Genomic DNA, 17,906 nt, shown 5'->3' with positions numbered 1-17,906 from the left:
TGAGCTGCCAGCTTCTTCAGGAGAATGCTGTGGGATATGGTGTCAAAGGCTTTACTGAAGTCTAGGTATACAACATCCAGAGCCTTTCCCTCATCTACTAGGTGGGTCACCTTGTCGTAGAAGGAGATCAGGTTGATCAAACAGTACCTGCCTTTCATAAACCCATGTTGACTGGGCCTGATCATATGGTTCTCTTGTATCTGCCGTGTGATGTTACTCAAGATCATCTGCTCCATTACATTGCCCGTCACTGAGGTTAGACTGACAGGTCTGTAGTTCCCTGGATTGTCATTCTGGCCCTTCTTGTAGATGGGTGTCATGTTAGCCAACTTCCAGTCAAATGGGACCTCCCCATTTAGCCAAGATTGCTGGTAGATAATGGAAAGCGGCTCAGTGATCACCTCTGCCAGCTCCCTCAGCATCCTTGGGTGTATCCCATCTGGCCCCATAGACTTATGGGTGTCCAAGTGGTGTAGCAGGTTACTAACCATTTCCCCTTGGATTACTGGGGCTTCATACTGTTCCCCATCCCTGTCTTCTGGTTCAGGGGGCTGGGTACCTGGAGCACAACTGTTCTGACTTTTAAAGACCAATTATCTTTGAATGGTCATGGTGATTGGAAGAGGTTTCTGACAAGTGGAAGGGAGCAAATATCATTCCAGTCTTCAAGAAAAGCAAGAAGGAAGATCTAGGGAACGACAGGCTGGTCAGCCTCACCTGTATTCCCAGGAAGATGATGGAGAAAATAATCCTGGAAACTGAAGGACATGAAGGTATCTGGTAGGAGTCAGTATGAATCTATGAATGGGAAATCATGCCTGACCAACCTGATAAGCCTTCTGCAATGAGGCAACCAGTGAAGTGGACTGAAACTGGATGAATGACCAGACGCAGAGGGTTGTGATCAGCGGCACAAATTTCAGTTGGCAACAAGTCACTAGTGGTGTCCCCCAGGAGTCTATACTGGAGCTAATATTTTTTGATATCTTCATTAGTGACCTGGAAAATAGGACAGAGTGCATCCTCAGCAAGTTTTCAGATGATACAGAATTGGGAGGAGCGGTTGATAGACCAGATGGCTGTTCTGCCATTCAGAGGGACCTTGACAGGCTGGAGAACTGGGCAGAGGAAAATCTCATGAAGTTCAACAAGTGGGAATGCTAAGTCCTGTGTTTGGGGAGGACTTACCCCAGGCACCAATACAGGCTGCAGGCTGATTAACTAAAAAGTATCTTTGCAGAGAAGGAAATGGGTATCCTCATGGACAAGAAGCTGAATGTGAGCCAGCAATGCACTGTCGTGGCAAAAAAGGCCAACAGTATCCCTGGCTGCATTAGGAAGAGCATTGCTTGGAGATCAAGGTAGATCCTTCCTCTCTACTCAGTGCTAGTGAGGCTGCATCTGGAGTACCATGTTCAGTACACGAAAGGCATGGATTTACTTGAGCAAGTCCAGCAAAGGGCCACAAAGATGATTAAGGGACTGGAGCATCTGCCATATCAGGAGACGCAGAGAGAGCTGGGAGTATTCAGCCTGAAGGAAAAAAGGCTCAGGGAGGATCTTATCATTGTATATAAATACCTGATGGGAGGGAGTGAAGATGAGGGAGTAAGACTCTTCTCAGTGGTGCTCATTGACAGGACAACAGACCATGGGCACATATGAATGCTCAAAGACACTTTTTTTACTGTGAGGATAGTCAAGAACTGTATCAGGTTGTCCAAATATGTTGTGGAGTCTCTATCCTTGGAGATATTAAGAACCCAACTGGACATGGCCCTGAGCAACTTGCTCTAGGTGACCCTGTTTTGAGCAGGGAGGTTGGACTAGATGATCTCAAGAGGTCCCTTCCAACCTGAACGATTCTGTGCAAAATTGAGGTATTCTCTAATTCATAGTACGTGTAAGTCATCCTCAGTCTTCTTTCTGATACTCTAAATAGTTTGTGGGTTCTTTTTTTGGTTGGGTTTTTTTGTTTGTTTGGTTTGTTTTGTTTTGTAAGGTGTTTTCCTTCATTGTTGGAGCATTTCTATGGTCTATCCAGATTTTGAATATTCCTCTTAAAAATGTCAGTGCCGCAATCTCATGTACTTTCCTAGTGTGTGCCTCACTAGTTTGATAGGGGTAACACTTTCTGCTAAAGCAAGCTTACCTGAGTTACTTTTTCACTATGACCTTTAAAATGCTTTTCAGGGTCTTCTTTTCATGTTGCAGCCCCTCATTCTGTCACCTGCTAGAGCTTTAACTCAGCATTTGAATATGAAGAATTTATAGTGCAACTCAGTAAACCAGAGGAAGGACAGCTTTGAAGAATGGGTAGCCATTTACAAGCTGATGGGAGGACTTTGACTGATTTCTGTTTTTTATGAGTTGTTCCTGAAGTCACATAAATAAGCAAGAAAGGTTTCTGTTCATTTACATTATTAAATAAGATATTTTGAGTGCAAGGAAGGTAAGAGAAAACCTTGAATATTTCAGCACATAAGGATTTGAACTGTTTCAGGAAGAAAATGAAGAGAGAAATTTCTGGTGTTGCATATTTTACCCATTGTGTTCTTATAGTACACTTTTTTGGTGTATGTTAGTTCTTTCTGAAAGCTGACAATATTAGAGGTACTGTAATTTACTTGTATTGTGATTACTATAGAAATTACTCTCTTAGTTCTTTAGAATTGTGATGAGTTGGTATGAAATGTTTCTATTGTTCAGTTTAATTGCATTTATTATTGCAAGTCTTTTTGTGAAGGCATGCTTAATTAAGAAGTAAACATTTATATGTGCAGCTTCTAGAATTAATTATTTTCGTGCATATCGGTAGCTTAAAGTGTGTCATCTTTACATGGTATAAGGTTTTGAGCCTCCTATCAAAATTTGACAATAGTTGCAGCTAACGTATACAAGTGTAGTTAGAGAAGAATCAGGCATGTGAATGGATTTTTTTCTGAAAGTTCTTTACCTCAAAGCATTAAGTAGGTTTGCATGCACATTGCTTCTGATTTGATAAACGTATTTGCAGACAAAAACCATGAAGTCCAAAGCTTATAGTATTCTCTTCTTGATGTGCTGCAAGCTCTAAGCAGACCTTAGATTAGACAAAGCAATAATATGTAATATGAATTTTCTAATATTTTAAAGCATCATTTTAAAAAAGGAAAAATAAGTTAAGCATCTCCATGTACTCATGTAATAGTATGAGAAACAATCTTTAGCTAATCCCCACATTGGATTTTGGGTGAATATCCTTCTTTTAAGATCCAAACAAGGATAAGTGACAAAAAGCAAAGAAGTTTGTGCTGAACTTTTAATTTTACATTTTAATTTTATTCAGAGACCACGATGCAGACATCAGAGACTGGGTCGGACACAGGTTCGACTGTGAATTTACAGGCATCTGTGGCTGGCCAGGCAGCAGTGCCCACACAGGTAGTACAACAGGTACCGGTTCAGCAACAGGTAGGTGTCTATTAATTTTGGGAAAACAAAAAACCCTGGCAAGACAGAATGATGCATTTCAACATGTTTAGGGAAGAATTGACTGTACAAAGCTGCAAAAACAACTCTTTTTCACTGTTTTACTCAATTTTATTTTGCTGGAACTAAAATAGCTACATAAGCAGACATGGAGTTTTCAGGGTTTATTTCTTGAGCTAGAATATCTGGCAACCACCAGAAATACATATATATGATTATAAAAATAAATTACTATGAAATGTGTGCAATATCTCATTAAAAATTACATTAATTTAAGTTATTGAAATTCACATTTATTCCTTTGAAAAGTTGATAAGGAATAAGGAATTTTTGAAATAAATACAATATAGATGAAAAATACAAAAGCAATATCATTTTGTACTTCTAAGCTGGACTCCCTGCAGTTTCTTGCACAACTGCAGAAAGGTATTTGAATTAAAACCATATGTAATGCATAATTTGGATTTGCCAGATAATTAAAGGGGCTTCTGAAGCAGCCAGCTCAGCTCACACTTCTGTGATATGATTAATCACCTACGCAGCCCCTCCAACATTAAGAGGGAGTGGTGTGTGGGGAGATTGAGGAGGGGAGTTCGAAAACAAGAACTGAATGTAAAAAGTCATTACTTTTGTCCAAGACTCCTTTAGTATGTGTAATTTAGCTTTTTTTTTTTTTTAATTATTTATTCCAGTTGGAAGGGACTGGAATAAATAATTGCCTGACTACTTCAAGCCTGACCAAAAGCATATTATTAAGGGCATTGTCCAAATACCTCTTAAACACTGACAGGCATGGAGCATCAACCACCTCTCTAGGAAGTCTGTTCCAGTGTTTGACCACCCTCTCAGTAATGTTTCCTAATATCTAGTCTGAACCTCCCCTGATGCAGCTTTAAACTATTCCCACTTGTCCACCACAGTCAGCTGATCGGAGCCAGCCCAGCGAGAGCCGGAGCCAGCGGGGTTCAGCCGACCACGAGGTTCAGCCGAGATTAGGAAGCTCAGAGGGAAATGTACAGGGACAGCGTGATTCCCCTCGAGTCCCGATCCTTGCAGCCCCGGCAGCCATTGCAAGAGAGCGGCTGACGTGGTGGGGGGCGTTCCCACGGTGACGGCGACCACACCCTCTCCCCTTGCCTTGAAAAAGCCTTTGGGACTAGTCGCTGCCCACCAGGTGCAGGGAGGAACAACCAGCTTGTGTAGTGGGTGAGTCCCACCCACACTGTGCTGCAGCAGCCGGGGTGGTAGCTTGTGCAGCAGGGTGCAGAGAGCACTTGTCGCTTGTCAGCCCCTCTAACTTATTGCCAGCATCCCAGAGTGCTGACGACCATGGTCGTCTCCAGGAGGAGAGCTTGTCTCAAACAGACTGTGGCTACGCAGACTGAGGAGGTTCTGTCCCGAACGGTGGCTGTTCAGGTCTCCAGCTGCAGGGAGTGCCAGAGCCTGCTGCTGCTGGGGGAGGGAGGCCAGCTCTCCACCTGTGTGAGGTGTGAGCAGGTGCAAGATCTGCTCGACATGGTTGCGAAACTTAAGGAGGAGGTTGAGAGATTGAGGACCATCAGGGAGTGCGAAAGGGAGATCGACTGGTGGAGTAACACCCTGACGTGCCAGTTGGAAAGGTCCCAGGGAGGTACCCCCCAAAAGGAGATGGACCTCCTGCCCTCTCGGACAGAGGCGGAAGTCCTGAGACGGCCCCGCCCTTGTTGCTGTCGGGCAGAGGTAGGGGACCTAAAAGACGACGAGGGTTGGAAGCGTATTCCGGTTCGGCGTCACGGGCAGCCCCCGTCCCTCCCTGCTTTGTCTCCCCAGGTGCCCCTCCGTAATAGGTTTGAGGCCCTGGATCTTGAAGAAGAGGTAGGTGAGGAGGTGGTGCCAAGCCTGCCTACAAGATCACATAGGAAGAGGCGGTTGACTTCACAACTTAAGACTGCCTCTGATAGGAAAGAAAGAAGGGTGATTGTAATAGGAAATTCCCTTCTGAAAGGAACAGAGGGCCCAATATGCAGGGTTGACCCTCATCTTAGGGAAGTTTGTAGTCTACCTGGAGCCCGGATCAAGGATATTGCTAGAGAGCTCCCCAAACTGGTGCACCTGACAGACTACTACCCGCTGCTGGTCTTCCAGACAGATGGGGAGGAAGCTGCTTCCCATAGTCTGAGGGGAATGAAGAACGATTTCAAGGTCTTGGGAAGGATGGTGAAAGACTCAGGGGCTCAAGTGATCTTCTCTTCACTCCTTCCATCTTCAAGGGACGATGTGGGATGGAATAGGAAAATTCAGTCTCTTAATGGTTGGCTCCAAGACTGGTGCTACAGACAGGGCTTTGGATTTTTTGATAATGGTTGGTTTTATAAGTCACCAGTCCGGACAGTGTCAAGTGGGAAAGGTTTATCTCGCAGGGGCAAAAGGATGCTGGGGCAGGAATTAGCTGGGCTCATTTGGAGAGCTTTAAACTAGGCTCAAAGGGGGATGGGGTTGTAGCTGGGCTTGTCCCAGTGGGGCAGCATTCTAAAACTGATGAGGACCGGGTGGCCTCGTATGCCCCTAGGGAGAAATTGGTGTGCTCTGCTCACTCCCTGAAATGCCTGTACACCAATGCGCGCAGCATGGGGAATAAGCAGGAGGAGTTAGAATCCTATGTTCGGTCGGGAGATTATGATCTGGTGGCAATTACGGAAACATGGTGGGACAGTTCACATGACTGGAATGTGGTCATGGATGGCTATGCCCTTTTCAGGAGCGACAGGCCAGCCAGGCGTGGTGGTGGAGTTGCTCTCTATGTGAGAGAGCAACTACAATGTACTAAATTCTGCCCAGGAGTGGATGACGAGCGAGTTGAGAGTGTATGGGTCAGGATCAAGGGACAGGCTGGCAGGGGTGACACTGTTGTGGGCGTCTGTTACAGGCCACCAGATAAGGCTGAGGAAGTTGATGAGGCCTTCTATGGGCAGTTGAGAGTGGCCTCACAGTCACAGGCCCTGGTTGTTGTGGGGGATTTTAACTTTCCTGATGTTTGCTGGAAGGACCATTCAGCCAGCCAGCCACAGTCCAGGAGGTTCCTCCAGTGCATTGATGATAACTTCCTCATGCAGATGGTGGAGGAGCCGACTAGGAGAGGTGCACTGCTGGATCTCATCCTCACTAACAAGGAGGGTCTGGTCGAAGCAGTAAAGGTTGAGGGCTGCCTGGGTTGCAGTGACCACGAGATGGTGGAGTTCAGCATCTTGGGTGGCAGGAACAGAATAGCAAGTAGAATTGCAACCCTGGACTTTAGCAAGGCTAACTTTGTCCTTTTCAAGCAATTGCTGGGGGAAATCCCATGGGCAAGACTGCTTGAAGGAAAAGGGGCCCAAGATAGCTGGATTGCATTCAGAGATTGCTTCTTCCACGCTTAGGATCAGAACATCCCCACACGAAGGAAGTCAAGGAAGGGAGCCAGGAGGCCTGCGTGGTTGAATAGGGATCTGTTGGGCATGCTCAAGCAGAAAAGGAGAGTTTACAGGTTGTGGAAGCAGGGGCTGGCCACTTGGGAAGAATATAAGGCTGCTGTTAGAGGATGTAGGAAGGCAGCTAGGATAGCCAAGGCCTCCTTAGAATTACAGCTGGCGAGAGGGGTCAAGGACAACAAAAAGAACTTTTTCAAATACATAGCAGATAAAACTAATACCAGAGGCAATGTAGGCCCACTGATGAACGGGGTGGGTGCCCTGGTGACAGAAGATACAGAGAAGGCAGAATTACTGAATGCCTTCTTTGTCTCTGTCTACTCTGCCGGAGGCTGTCCTGGGGAGCCCTGTACCCCTGAGACCCCAGATGAAGCCAGGTCAATGGAGGAGTTTGCTTTAGTCGATGAGGACTGAGTTAGGGAGCAATTAAATAGTCTGGACATCCATAAATCCATGGGTCCAGATGGGATGCATTCACGGGTGCTGAGGGAGCTGGCTGAAGTCATTGCTGGACCGCTCTCCATCATCTTTGCCAAGTCTTGGGAAATGGGGGAGGTGCCCGAGGACTGGAGGAAAGCAAATGTCACTCCAGTCTTCAAAAAGGGCAAGAAGGAGGACCTGGGTAATTATAGACTGGTCAGCCTTACCTCTGTCCCTGGGAAAGTAATGGAACAGCTTATCCTTGGTGCCATCTCAAGGCATATCAAGGATAACAGCGTTATTAGGGGCAGTCAGCATGGCTTTACCAAGGGTAAGTCGTGCTTGACCAACCTCATAGCCTTTTATGAGAATGTAACAAGGTGGATGGATGATGGCAGAGCGGTGGATGTGGTCTACCTTGACTTCAGTAAAGCCTTTGACACAGTCTCTCACAGCATCCTCACAGCTAAGTTGAGGAGGTGTGGTGTAGACAATAGAGTAGTGAGGTGGGTTGCAAATTGGCTTAAGGAGAGAAGCCAGAGAGTGGTAGTCAATGGTGCGGAGTCTAGTTGGAGGCCAGTATCTAGTGGAGTGCCTCAGGGGTTAGTACTGGGGCCAATATTATTCAATATATTCATTAACGATTTAGACGAGGGAATAGAGTGTACTATCAGCAAGTTTGCTGATGACACTAAGCTGGGAGGAGTGGCTGACACGCCAGAAGGCTGTGCTGCCATCCAGCGGGACCTGGACATGCTGGAGAGTTGGGCGGGGAATAACCTAATGAAATTTAACAAGGGCAAGTGTAGAGTCCTGCATCTGGGCAGGAACAACCCCAGGTTCCAGTATAGGTTGGGAAATTACATATTAGAGAGCAGTGGAGGGGAAAGGGACCTGGGGGTCCTGGTGGACAACAGGATGACCATGAGCCAGCACTGTGCCCTTGTGGCCAGGAAGGCCAATGGCATCCTGGGGTGTATTAGAAGGGGGGTGGCTAGTAGATCGAGAGAGGTCTTCCTTCCCCTCTACTCTGCCCTGGTGAGACCACATCTGGAATATTGTGTCCAGTTCTGGGCCCTTCAGTTCCAGAAGGACAGGGAACTGCTGGAGAGGGTCCAGCGTAGGGCAACGAAGATGATTAAGGGAGTGGAGCACCTCCCTTATGAAGAAAGGCTGAGGGAGCTGGGTCTCTTTAGTTTGGAGAAGAGGAGACTAAGGGGGGACCTCATTAATGTTTATAAATATATAAAGGGTGAGTGCCATGAGGATGGAGCCAGGCTCTTCTCGGTGGCAAACAATGATAGGACAAGGGGTACTGGGATCAAGCTGGAACACAAGAGGTTCCGCTTAAATTTGAGAAGAAACTTCTTCTCAGTAAGGGTGACAGAACACTGGAACAGGCTACCCAGGGAGGTTGTGGAGTCTCCTTCTCTGGAGACATTCAAAACCCGCCTGGACATGTTCCTGTGAGACCTCACCTAGGTGTTCCTGCTCCAGCAGGGGGATTGGACTAGATGATCTTTTGAGGTCCCTTCCAATCCCAAACATACTGTAATACTGTGATACCAGGGAAGAGAGATCAGCACCTCCGTCTCCATTTCCCCTCCATTCAGCTGTCAGTGTTTTATGTTCTTTGGGTGAAATCTGATGTTCTTTTTCAACATAAGTTTGCTTTACAATTTCAAAATAAAAAATATTAAAACTGAGAATAACTTGTTAAATTATGTAAGTCTGTTTCTGTGCTAGTGAATCACTGTTGTCTAAATTAAAATTTCTAGCATTTTGTTTAGTTTTAAAATTTAAGCTGATGAAGTTTTCTGCATGTTCTTTGCAGTGTTGTTTAACTCATACATTTCACTAATATTTTTTCCTGGTATACAGACTTAATTAATGTCTCATAATTCCATTATACCACTTCTACTTATAATGTACCTCAGAATAAATTTCCCTTTTTCTGTTTTTAACCCACACACACACACACAAAAAAAAAAAAAAAACGACAAAAACAAACAAAGAAAAAAACCACCAAAAGCAACAAAAAAAAAAAAAAACCAGTACCAAAAAAAACCCACCACCCTGAAGTTTCAACAAAATGTTTAAGCATTGGGCACTTAACATGAATTTAAATGCTTATCTTTGTGTTCTTGCTCAAAGTTAATCCCTACTAAGTTTATAATTGGCTGAAATCACAGAACTGCAAAATCACAGAATGGCTGAGTTTGGAAAGGACCTTTGGGGATTATCTTGCCCATACCCCTGCTCAAGTAGGGACACCTAGAACTGGTTGCCCAGGAAAACATCCAGATGGCTTTTGAATATCTCCAAGGAGTGAGACTCCACAATCTCTCTGGGCAACCTGTTCTAGTGCTCAGTCATTGTCACAGTGAAAAAGTGTTTCCTGATGTTCAGATGGAACCTCCTGTATTTCAGTTTGTGCCTATTGCCTCTTGTCCTGTCACTAGGCACCACTGAAAAGAGCCTGGCTCAATCTTCTATGGACCCTCCCTTCAGGTATTGATATACATTAATAAGATCCCACTCACTCCAAGCCTTCTCTTCCCCAGGCTAAACAGTCCCAGCTCTCTCATCTGGGAGCCCAGAACTGGACACAGGACTCGAGGTACACAGTACTCAACTGGTGATGAATAAAGGTGAAGGATCATCTACTCAGACCTGCTGGCAATACTTTGCCTAATGAAACCCAGGATACCATTAGCCCTCTTTTTGGAAAGGGCACACTGCTGACTCATGTTCTGCTTGGTGTCCACCAAGACCCACAGGTCCTGTTCTGCAAAGCTGCTTTCCAGCTGGCTGGCCCCCACTGGCATGTACGATTCCTTGGGGTTGTTCCTCCCCAGGGGCAGGACTTGGCACACCTCCTTGTTGAACTGCATGAGGTTCCTGTCAGCTCATTTCTACAGCCTGTTGATATCTCTCTGAATGGTATTCTCCAAAAGAGTTTTTACAAAATAACATTTCCTGCAGTTGCTAGGCCCTGCCAAAATAGCGGAAAAGGGATGCTTATAATGCATGCCCATGATCAAAAACCATAGAGGAGGCTGTTAAAATTTTTAGTCAGTACTCTTGTCGTAAACCACCTTATATGTCTTCTGGAGGGGCCTGGTTTATATTGGCCATTTCTGCTTATTCCTGACGACAGAGCACTGCTCTATCAGTCTTTTTAGGGTCATCAATGTCTGGATTTGTGCTGTAATCCAACACAAGATCCCTCAGTGCCTCAAAAGTGATATTTTCTTTGTTGCATTTATGGTGATGCCTTTAACCTTTAAATGACACTTTCCTCCAGACTGCAGGTAGCAGGACCCCCAGGTCCTTTCTGCAAAGCTGCTTTCCAGCTGGTCGGCCCCTAGCCTGTACTGGTGCATGGGGTTATTCTTTCCCAGGTACAGGACTTGGTGCTTCTCCTTTTTGAATTTCATGAGGTTCCTGTTAGCCCGTTTCTTCATCTTGTTGAGGTCCCTCTGTATAGCAGCACAACCCTGTGATGTATCAGCCACTCTTTCCAGTTTGGTGTCATCATCAAATGACTGGGCGTACACTCTGCCCCATCATCCAGATCGTTAATGAAGATGTTGAACAGGACTGGACCCAGTATTGACCGCCTAGAGTACACCACTATTCACTGGCCTCCAACTAGACTTTGTGGCACTGAAAGGCTTTTGCTGAATTAGGGCTTTTATATTGATCTCTAAGTTAAATCTTTATTACAGAATCACAGAATGGCTGAGGTTGGAAGGGACCATTGGAAGTCATCCCCCCTGCTCAAGTAGGGTCACCTAGAGCTGATTGTCTAATAACATGTGAAAAGAGCTTTTGAATATCTCCAAAGGGGGGAAAATCCACAACCTCCCTGGGAAAGCTGTTCCAGTGCTCAGTCACCCTCACAATGAAAAAGTGTTTCCTGATGTTCAGATGGAACCTCTTTGTTTCAGTTCATGCCCATTGCCTCTTGCGCGTTCACTGGGCACCACTGAAAAGAACCTGGCTCCATCTTCTTTGTACTTTCCCTTCAGGTATTTATACACATAATGAGATTCCCCCTTCAGCCTCTGGACTAAACAGCTGCAGCTTTCTGGGCCAACTAGACTTTGTGCCACTGTTCACCACCTTCTGGGCCTGGCCATTCAGCCAGTTTTCAGTTCACCTCACTGTCTGTTCATCCAGCCCATATTTCAACAGCTTCTCTATGAGAACCTTATGGGAGACAGTGTCAAAGGTCTTCCTGAAGTCTAGGTAGACTATATCCACTGTTCTCTCCTGGTCGGTCTACCAGGCCAGTTATTTCATTGTAGAAAGTTATTAAGTTTGTCAAGCGTGACTTTCCCTTGGTGAATTCATGCTGACTACTGATTATTTTGTTTGTCATTCATGTGCTGGGAAATGGTTCCCAGGATTAGTTGCTCCATCACCTTTCCAGGGATTGAGGTGAAGCTGACTGGCCTATAGTTCCCCGGGTTATCCTTCTTGAAGACATGACTGATTTTTGCTTTCCTCCAGTCCTTGGCCACCTCTCCTAATTGCCATGGTCATTCAAAGATTATTAAGAGTGGCCTTACAATAATATCAGACAGCTCCCTCAGCACTCATGGGTGCATCCTATCAGGGCCCATTAGGATAGTCTTTCTAATATTATACTAACTTTGTAAATGAAGCTTCTGTGATGCTTGGACTTAGTTCAGCTTTATAGAAGGCTTAGTGTGGTTAACTCTTTTTAAACTTTGCTTAAAAAAATGTAAAATGAGACAGTTTAAATCAGCATATATTTTCAATAAGATATTACTTATCTTTAAGTGTTACTCTTTCCAACAATACTGTTTCACGGAATATTTCATCTGTTTTGGACTTTTTTGTGATTATATTGGATTGTATTTTTTCAGTTGAGTCTTATTTTGAAAGAAGTCATGTAAGGTTTCAGAAAGGAAAATTAGAAGTGTTTTAGGAGCAGACTACTTTATGTACAGATGAAAAATTCAGAAGAAATAATTTATTTTTTAAAATCCTTTCCTGTAGTTATGGAGGGAATAATTTCTCAATGTCTAGATTATTTTCTGCTAAAATAAATATTTTCTTTAGACACTGACAATATAACTATTACTTTCATGAAAGTCTGATATGGTGCTCCAAATGAAGAAAAAAAAATGTCCTTAATGAAAAACTAAGATTCCCTTCTGAGTGTGGTGGCAGTGGCTTCACAGGTGTTTTCAAACAACACAGCAATTGTCATTTTTGGCACCTTGAATAGTAAAGGGAGAAAGCTATACATGTGCAAGTAAAAAGTAGCAAAAGTAAGGCCAAAACTTGAAGAGCATAAGTAAAAGACATTTAACATCCTGCAAACATTTTCTTTGTCTTATGTTTCCTCAAATATGATTTTTCACTCATGTATCATTCCTATTTTAACATGCACTCTTAACCATGAGGTAGCAAGCTGATAAGGATTTTAAAGTAATCTCATTGACTTTATGATTTATGTAATGCATACAGAAGAATTTGAAGAGTAAAATTAAAAACAAGTGTCTAATCAATTTTAGGTGTGTCCATGCATCAAAAGTTGCACAAAACAAATCTTCCAATTCAACATTAAATATGACCATAGCATTCAGAAATAATTGTATAATTAAACTGGACATACACACTTTTGCTAATCAAAATTGGAGCTTAATGCAAAATAAGATTTAACATATGAAAAAGTAATGAAGTAATATTGGTCATTTAGCTAAATATTAAGATTACAGCATGCGCTGCTTTCCAAAAGTATTCCAGAAATTAATGTATTAAGATGGATTTTTTTTCTTTGAGAACAGAAAGCTTTGCATATCCAACTCTTTTTTTTGTTTGTTTTTGGGTGTTGTGGGGTTTTTTGTTTGTTTGAGGGTTTTTTTTGCTGTTGATGTTTTGGGGTGTGTTTGTTTTGTTTTGGTTTTGGGTTTTGTTTGTTTTGGTTTTGTTAGTGGTGGGGGGGGTTGGTTTGGTTTTTTTTTTTTTTTTTTTTCTTTTTTTTCTTTTTTTTCTTTTTTTTTAAGGCACTGCACTTGATTATTTCATTACTTGTACATAGTTTTATCTTGCCTTAATGATAAGAGATGTATTTTTTGAATTTGGGAAATTATAGTTCAGGAACACTGTTAAGGGATAGCAGACCATTGTCAGTTTATGTAATGGTTCACATGAAAAATCAGCAAACTACAGATTTTTCTGTTAGGTTTGTGCAAACGTAATTGCGGTTTCAGACCATTAATTGTAAATCATTATAACTTGGCTCAAATACATCTTTATTAATCAAAATAGGAACCATTACAATCAATGCATTTTTGCCTACGAGAAATACGTTTGTTAGTTCCTGTAGCGTAAAAATCTGTGCTTCAGGATTCAATGAACTCTTGGAAAGCATTTTCTGCATCCTGCTGGTTGTGGAAGCATTTTTCCTGCAAAAAGTTAGAAGAAGTGGTAGTCGGTTGGCGAGAGGTCAGGTCAATATGGCAGATGAGGCAAAACTTCGTAGCCCATTTCGTTTGACTTTTGAAGCATTGGTTGTGTGACGTGTGGTCAGGCATTGTCATGGAGAAGAATTGTGCCCTTTTTGTTGACCAATGCTGGCTGCAGGCCTTGCAGTTTTTGGTGCATCTCATTGATTTGCTGAGCATATTTCTCACATGTAATGGTTTCACCGGGATTCAGAAAGCTGTAGTGGATCAGACTGGCAGCAGACCACCAAACAGCGACCATGACCTTTTTTGGGTGCAAGTTTGGCTTTGGGAAGTGCTTTGGAGGTTCTTCTCAGTCCAGCCACTGAGCTGGTCATTGCCGGTTGTCATATAAAATCCACTTTTCATCACACGTCACAGTCCAATTGAGAAATGGTTCGTTGTTGCGTAGAATAAGAGAAGATGACACTTCAGAACAATGACTTTTTGGATTTTTGGTCAGCTCATGAGGCACCTACTTATCAAGCTTTCCACTTTGCTTCAAATGCCAAACAACTGTAAAATGGTCGATGTTGAATTCTTTGACAACTTCTCGTGTGGTTGTAAGAGGATCAGCTTTGATGATTGCTCTCCATTGGTTGTTGTCAGCTTCTGATGGCCAGCCACTACACTCCTCATCTTCAGGGCTCTCATCTCGTTTGCACAACTTCTTGAACCACCACTGCACTGTACGTTCATTAGCAGTTCCTGGGACAAATGTGTTGCTGATGTTGTGAGTTGTCTCTGCTGCTTTACAACCCATTTTGAACTCAAATAAGAAAATTGCTTGAATTTGCTTTTTGTCTAACATCATTTCCACAGTCTAAAATAAATATAAAATAAACAGTAAGTAATGTCAGTAGCAGAAAAACATAAAGCCAGAAAAGCCCATTAATATGACGTATAACATAACATTTATTTAAGAATGTATTCCTATATCAAATGGCTAATTTCAACAATGCAAAACCTGCAGTTACTTTTGCACCAACCTAATAGTTCTTGTTCTTGTGCTTTCCAGATGGTTCTGTCTTTGGCATTGAAAATACCCATACTCTCAAGGGTATGCATCCCCAATGTTAGTACTCCTCTTACAGACTTGTATCACAATATCATATTCTGTGTTGTTTATTAATTGTGAGAACAGGGGTGTCCCATGACTGAGAGTACTGTTTAGAAACCATTAGATGTACTGAAGCACTAATCATTCTTTTTATAAGGTAAACTATCCTATATTTCTGGTATTCTTTTTTTGCAGGTACAGCAAGTACAGACTGTGCAACAGGTACAGCATGTCTACCCAGCCCAGGTTCAGTATGTAGAGGGAAGTGACACAGTCTACACAAATGGAACTATGTAAGTTGGTTATTGATCAAAATTAGAATGTTTACTAAAGTATGAAGTTAAATGCACATTCTTTTAATGACATCATATGGGCAAAGAAAAATATTTGAACAAAAACTTTATTTTTTAAAAATTTTAATTCATTATTTGGGTGAAAACAAGTTGAATTCATATCACTTGAATTAATCTAAAATTAATTCAGGTAATTGTTACAGTTGGATATAGTGTGAAGCTATATATGCAGCATTTTTTGGGGAGGGGAAAAAAGTTCATAGACAAGTTTTAAGTTATGCTGATAGGAAGGATTATCTGAATTTGTCTTTAAATGATCATTTGTGTAATAAAGAAGTCTTCATGTGGGCCTCCTGTTCTTCTAGTTGAAATTCTACTGGCAATTTCCTAAATTGCTGAGGCAGCTGCAGTCATTACTTACAGAAAACAATTATGTAATTTCTTTACTGTGTTTAGTGCAATGAGATGCATATTTAATTTTTTTCCAAAGGAAGGAAGGAAGGGAGAGGAACGAGAATATGACCTTTTGCCTCTCTCTTAGACTCTTCTATTTCCTGAACATTTCTTGATGCAATAAACATGCTTTTCTGCCATCAAGATCCTTTTTCCCATGTGCAAAATGAAAATCATAGAATAATTTAGGTCAAAAGAGACCTCTGGAGGTTATATGGTACAACCCACACACACACTCAGAGTAGGGCTAACTTTGAAGTTGCTCAGGGAAGACCTTCCCTCCCTCTTTTTCCAGTTACCTCTAAATATATCCCCTTGACACTTTTGATGTATTAGAAGGTTAAGGAAGAAGCAAAAGGCATGTAGAAAACTTGTTTGATGCCAGCGAATATGTATTTATTGATGATAATCTGGCATTGACACAAAAAAGTCAACAACACAATTGGGTTCAGAGACTGATGTTAACACTTGCAGCATCCTCTCTGCTGGCATATTTTGCCAAATTCATTCTTCATTTAACCTTTTCCCACACACTCTCTTGTTGCCTGATTTTCTTTGCTTTTGTAATATCTAATCAATCTTCTGTCCTAAATGGTATGTTAAAACGTGATTATCATTAAGAATGACCAATGTGTTCTGTTTAAAATACTGTAAAAACTGAAAATTACTCATAACATTGTTAAACTGTAATCAAAGATTTAAAATTTCTATGTAGAATGCCTTATCAGGCTAACTTGTTTTTGAAAAATGTCAGCCAAAGACATTGAACTGTTGAGGCAAAAGAAAACATTTCTTTATCCATGCTTCTATAAGTTTTTCTTTTACTTACTTTTTCTTCTACTCTTTCAATCATGGACTTGAAACTGAGCAGTGATGTTGGGAGTGTGTGGTTTATTGCAGTTCATTAAATTTTGCCTGAGTTTATAGCTCAAACGTGTGAAGCAGAGGATTATGTTTGGTTTACCCTATTTATATGTTAAATTCTCCAAAGACCAATGGATGTGCTTCAGGTGGTCTTAAATGGGGCATCTCCTTGTAGCTGCTGCTTCTGCTATCAATTATATCAACTCTGGGTTCTAGTACCTAATCTATGAACAAAGAGTCTATTCCATATACAGAGCCTAGGATATATGCTTGAAGGAAGCTATCCTATTAAAAAAGAGAAAGAAGCAAGTACTAAACCTGTGGTGGGAATGGAAAGTGTTCTATGACTATTAACATGGATATTCTTTTATTCTCCTTTTATGGCCATGTGTTAGCCTGATTCTAACACAACCCTCAACCCCTCCCAAGAAATCATTTACACATCAAAACAGCAGCTAGGGCCAGTTATCGAGAGGGAAAGGAAAACATGAGTTGGTTGGTTAAGAAGACTGGGACTGTGATTCAATAAGCAGGAAAGGGTTCTGGTCTTAGATAAAGAGCTGGTGGAAGTGACTGGAAAGGCAAGAGCCAAGAACCAGTAGGTGGAAAGAAGAAAGTATGGTGGTAGACATACAAATCCAACAGAGTAAAAATGCATGGTTGTCTGGGAAAAAGAACTTTAAAAACCAAAACAAAAATAAAACCACTGCCCAGATAAACAGCCCAGAAAAGTTGTCTCTATAGAGGCGACGATGCCTATATGATTTTCCTGATACAACTGCTAACGATTTCATTTGTAGATAGTACCTTAAAAGGAGATGGAAGGAGGAACTGGCTGACACAACATAACTTGTAGTGCTATTTCATCCACCAGTAAACTGTTTTAGTATGATGGTTGATAATTTACCATAGAAAAATGTAGGTTGTAAGGGATCTCCAGAGGTGATCTAGTCCAACCCTCTGCTCAAAGAATGTCTAATTAGATCAGGTTGCTCAGGAATTTGTCCCATCAAGTCGTGTACACCTCCAAGGACAGAAGTTCCACACCCTTTCTGGGCAACCTGTTCCTGTATTTGACCACCTTCATTGAAAAAAAGTATTTTCCTAATATCTAATCAGAACTTCCCATATTCCAATGTGCGTTCATTGCTTCCTGTCCTATTGCTGTGCGACTCTGAGAAGTGTCTGGCTCTATCTTCTCTGTATCCTCCCATCAGGTAGAGAGCAAAAAGGTATCCCCTGAGCCTTCTCCAAGCTGAACAGGCCTAGTTCTCTCAGCCTCTCCTCATGTCATGTTCTCCAGCCCCCTGACCATCTTGGTGGTCCTCTGCTGGACTCGCTCCAGTAAGTTCCATGTCTCTCTTGTATCAGGGAGCCGAAAACTGGACACAGGACTCCAGATACAGTCTCACCT

General features: G+C 42.4%; 1 protein-coding gene across 7 annotated transcripts in view; it reads left to right on the top strand.

The window, feature by feature from the left end:
* LOC135577041 (transcription factor RFX3-like) overlaps positions 1–17,906 on the top strand; it is a 181,976-nt gene that overhangs the window by 71,626 nt on the left and 92,444 nt on the right. For 5 of the 7 annotated variants that reach the window (XM_065044674.1, XM_065044676.1, XM_065044671.1 and 2 more), the window contains exons 2-3: positions 3,329–3,453; positions 15,078–15,175. In XM_065044674.1, coding sequence (XP_064900746.1) covers positions 3,337–3,453; positions 15,078–15,175 — 215 coding nt within the window. In that variant the 5' untranslated portion in view covers positions 3,329–3,336. Of the gene's footprint in view, positions 1–3,328; positions 3,454–9,965; positions 9,989–15,077; positions 15,176–17,906 lie in introns of those variants that run through there. The other 2 variants (XM_065044680.1, XM_065044679.1) reach the window with 2 other exon arrangements.

This window comes from Columba livia, chromosome W (genome assembly GCF_036013475.1).
Source record: "Columba livia isolate bColLiv1 breed racing homer chromosome W, bColLiv1.pat.W.v2, whole genome shotgun sequence".
NCBI lineage: Eukaryota > Metazoa > Chordata > Aves > Columbiformes > Columbidae > Columba > Columba livia.
The sequence above is the reverse complement of the archived record's forward strand: the minus strand, read 5'-3'. Positions and strand labels throughout refer to the sequence as shown.